The sequence below is a fragment of the Lactuca sativa genome, chromosome 2, assembly GCF_002870075.4.
Source record: "Lactuca sativa cultivar Salinas chromosome 2, Lsat_Salinas_v11, whole genome shotgun sequence".
Lineage (NCBI taxonomy): Eukaryota > Viridiplantae > Streptophyta > Magnoliopsida > Asterales > Asteraceae > Lactuca > Lactuca sativa.
Genome location: NC_056624.2, coordinates 220,396,606 through 220,400,832, shown reverse-complemented (window position 1 = coordinate 220,400,832; position 4,227 = coordinate 220,396,606). Strand labels below are relative to the sequence as shown.

At 39.6% G+C, this 4,227-nt stretch overlaps 1 protein-coding gene across 1 annotated transcript; it reads right to left on the bottom strand.

Moving 5' to 3' along the window:
- Positions 1 to 289: 289 nt before the first annotated feature.
- LOC111901268 (zinc finger CCCH domain-containing protein 29) lies at positions 290 to 2,630 on the bottom strand. The gene is made up of 2 exons (XM_023897125.3): positions 2,436 to 2,630; positions 290 to 2,351 (listed from the first exon to the last, which is right to left on the bottom strand). The coding sequence occupies exon 2, from the start codon at positions 2,341 to 2,343 to the stop codon at positions 523 to 525; it is 1,821 nt and encodes a 606-aa protein (XP_023752893.1). The 5' UTR covers positions 2,344 to 2,351; positions 2,436 to 2,630; the 3' UTR covers positions 290 to 522.
- Between the last annotated feature and the right edge of the window lie 1,597 nt (positions 2,631 to 4,227).

Sequence of the window (4,227 nt, the reverse complement as noted above, 5' to 3'; positions counted from 1 at the left end):
ACTTAGAGATTTAAGATTGCTTTTATTTTGTTACCCACTATATTTATTTTTGAACGGCAGATTTACATTAAATATGCAAAGCAAATTGCTAGGGGTGGTCTGAAATCACACTATATAACTATGACCAAAAATATTATTACGAAAGAATATATTTTCACGCTTTATAATAATTCAATCTACATATCACATGTTCAAACACATAAATCTAAAAGTATATTGTAAAATATAAAATTAGACCAGATGGTGGCAGGCCAGCGCCTCTTGAATATCGAATAATAATATGGCATCACACTCATAATCAAACATTTGATTTCATCTTAAAGATGTGGATTGAATAAATAAACAATTAAATCCCCAGTTGGGAAATTATGAAGAAAAAATTACATCAATTGTTAAAAATAAAATAAAAGAAACTCCACTTCTTTGTGATCTAAGTTAATCGATAATCATCCTTGTTCCTCTAATTAAATATTATGTGATCAAGGATTATCAAAGAATTTTTGATTGCTGAAGCTTTTGCTGTTATGCCATCAGTTGTTCTTGATCTATATACATCTGCTCAACCCATTGTGGCACCTTTTCCGATGAACTGTACAGTCCGGCGCCGCCCCATGGCCCATCTTGCTCGTGATTCCCTTTGACTGGTGAACCCCCGTTCCCACTTCTGAACCCGAAAGATGCCGACTTTCTAAGCTTAGAAGCATCTTCGCTGTTGAACCCCCACTCCAGCTTTCCATCAGGCGAACCCCATTCGGAATAAGTGGAAGACGGAGGCACTGACCGGAGGCTCATGGTGGATCCGGCACCACGGTCTACGAAGCTCTGGCTTCGTTGTTTGGCGAATGAACCAGATCTTGAATTCATCACTGCTTGTGCCACCGCAGCCGATGAATCAAACCCAAAACTTGTGGGGTTTCTCCCCGGAGAAGATGGGTAGTTTGCCCGGAGTGGGCTCGAGTTCTGCCGGATCTGGTGGCCTGACGGAGACTGCAAGAGAGATTGTGTAGATGACACTTTTGGAGACAAACCCTGTATTTGAGATCCAAAAACATCATCATAATTAGTTTGTTTCATTTCGCCAAATCTATTGTTGTAAAGATTGGATGATAAGTCGTCGATCATCTGCTGCCTTTGTAACATCTCCATTTCCATCTCCATCTCCATCTTCAAGTCCCTGGCAGTTAAAGACGTCTTCAAACGACTGCCGGGAAGCTGCAGCGCCGGTGGCGTTAGATGAACGAATTTGTTCTGCCACATATTCCCGTTCGCCGGAGAATTAGAAGGAGACATGGGTGAAGTTGAACCAAGACCCATCGGACTCATCGAACCCATTTCGATTGGACCTGATTTCGGCGATGGAACAGCTGAACCAGTAGATGCATACAGAGGTCTGAGTTCATCGACCTTGTGAGCAAAAAAACAAACTTTTCTTGCACAACCAGTTTCATCTTTGCAGAGACGAGTCCGGTATTGAGCAGGGTGAAGCCAAGATTCAAACACCCCGTGTGCATATTCGCAGTTATCTCCTTTGATGCAGCTTCCCTTACGAAACTCCGGGCATGGCACACAGCTATACTGATGCTTCCTCGGATCACGCCGCCGTGCGTTCTCGCCGGGATGAACAAACGGACATTCAGTCCAGTCATGAGAATAGGCTCTGGAACATGGTTTCACCTTAAACATATACATCCTAAACTCATCAGTACCATAAACACCATCGTTAATATCCGGCAACGATACGTCAACCGGGTATTCCTTCTTCGCCGCAATAATCTCTGTTTCTGTTTCTTCGGTTTCTTCCTCATCGCTTATAGAGAAACCCCTCAATAACATCTCCAAAGCTTTCCGTTTGGACGATTTGATCCCACGGGCAATCAAGTCAACTGGTTTATTGTCGTTGTCGTCGGTTAGATTAGGATCGGCGCAAGCCTCGATCAAAAGCTTCACTGTATCGATGGATGTAGAAGACCCACCTGCTGCGGCGCAGTGAAGGGCGGTGGCGCCGTCGGAATCGGAGGGCTTGTTGACATCTACCTTTTTAGTGCCGATTATATATTTCAAAACCTGGATGCTTCCGTAGACGGCGGCAATCATAAGTGGAGTTCGTTCTTCAAACCCCATCTTCCCTTTAGACCCATTTCTTCTTCCATACCAGAAGCTAAACTCGTCTAAATTCATCCCTTTCTGTTCTACCGTGGTTACGAACTCAGAAACATCATCGGTAGCAGCTAACTCCAGTAAAATCGAAGATTTCAAGAAAAATCCATTTTTATTTTCTTGAAACTTTTCTCCTTCCATGATTAAAGTTGTAGAACAAAGCTTACTCTTCGAACCCTTACACATCAAAAAACCTGCAAAAATTAAAAACCTCCATTAACAATGATTACTCCAACCAAAATGAGTTGTTATTCCATAAAACCAAAGATTCGACATACCTGATTGGATTGACGAAGAAAACAATTGAAATGTTAGCTGTAAAGAGTTTGTGATGATTGTTGAAGCTGTCGAACAAATCCAGTTAGACCGATGAAGAGAATGAATTGGGATGAACGATGATTATATATTGTTCAAATTGAAGAATAAATAATGGAAAAAAAAGGACACACGGGGATATGGGAGAAGGAGGCAGGAAGGTGTGGGTTTTCTTCGTCTGTATTTCTGTTTGTCGTGTTGTGGGTCTAAGTCAAAGCTTTCAACAATGGTGGAACACCCACTTCAAATGCAACTGCAAATGCAAATGCAAATGCAAATTCAAATGCAAATGCAAAATTAAATGCAACGCAAATTCAGATGCAAATGCAGACGGTGGGATCCACTCTGATTGGTTCTCTTGATATTTGACTGTGCTATATACCCGCTGTCTAGCTTGACCCGGCTGGATTTGCACAACGAACCCCACGCGCTTCATATTAATTAAATCAAGTTACACATTTGGTACCTCGACTTATATCGACTTATATATAGACAACTTGCATTTAGTACCTCGACTTATATAAGACAACTTGTATTTATGGCTTTTGATACTTATATATCAATCAAGTCACTAAACTAACACTATGAATGATATTTGTTATTCTTTGTGGGTAAGGAGGTTTAATAAACAAAACTGTAAAAAAAGAGAAAATAAATAGACTACTAATATGGCCGAAATAACACCCCAATCTATGCCTAGAAGGTGTGGATCAGCTGAACATCAAACAAATAGTGAAGTAAATTAGCGGACTTAAAAAATCAAGCCCACTGCATTCCTAATTTGTTGCAAGGGGGCTTAACTAATTTTAGGAGACAACAACAATAAGTCAACAACGCTAACCCAAGTCTAAGCACATAAAAATCTGCAAGGGGTGAGATAAATAAACAACCATGTGGATCGTGTTATTGCTTTTGTGGATGACCTCAGACATAATAATGAAAAAAGAGGAAGAACTTGAACCCACTTTGAGTTATCTCTTGCATATGAAAACATCAACCAACAACATAGAGAAATATATAAGCAATCAAGTAATAAGTAAATGGAGCAATTATATGCAAGTAAAAAGTGTGTTGACTCATAGAAAGGTACTATGAATAAATATGTATATTAGTAACACAGGCTGAAAGCATCAATGAAGCCATGATAATATTGTAAGACTATATGGGAAGCGCATCAGTGGAAAGAACACTAATACATAGGTTACCCTTAAGGTACTCAACTATCTTAATTATTAGCTTGTGCATCCTATATGAGGTCATGTCATAGTAAGAACCAAAATTTTGAAGTCTAACCTCGTGTTATCGCCTCACTTCCTTCATATGCGTGCTTTCCTTCATGTATCATCTTCCTTCATATGCGTGCTTTCCTTCATGTATCATCGATATTGCCTATCTCCACCATTTTAACAACAATCATTAGTTGTATTTGATGGACATATTTGAACGGCTACAATCTTCCTTCCCCTTAATTCTTGGTGATTGGTGCCAGGCATAACAAACTTTTTATTAATGTGTTCGAAATCATGTTCAACAAAGTTCTACCACAAGTTTGCAACATCCAGTTTTAGGATAACAAACCGTAATTTGATTGAGTAAAGGTATTGGGCTTTAAGGAAATGAAGTTTGGACCCTATCGGATGTTGATAATGTTGGTTAAATGATTTAAGCCTTTGAATTATGCTTTGGATCCAAAGGGCAGAATGGAAAAAATGACATTTGGACTTCTTGTATTAATTAATGAATTTGGTTCGGTAT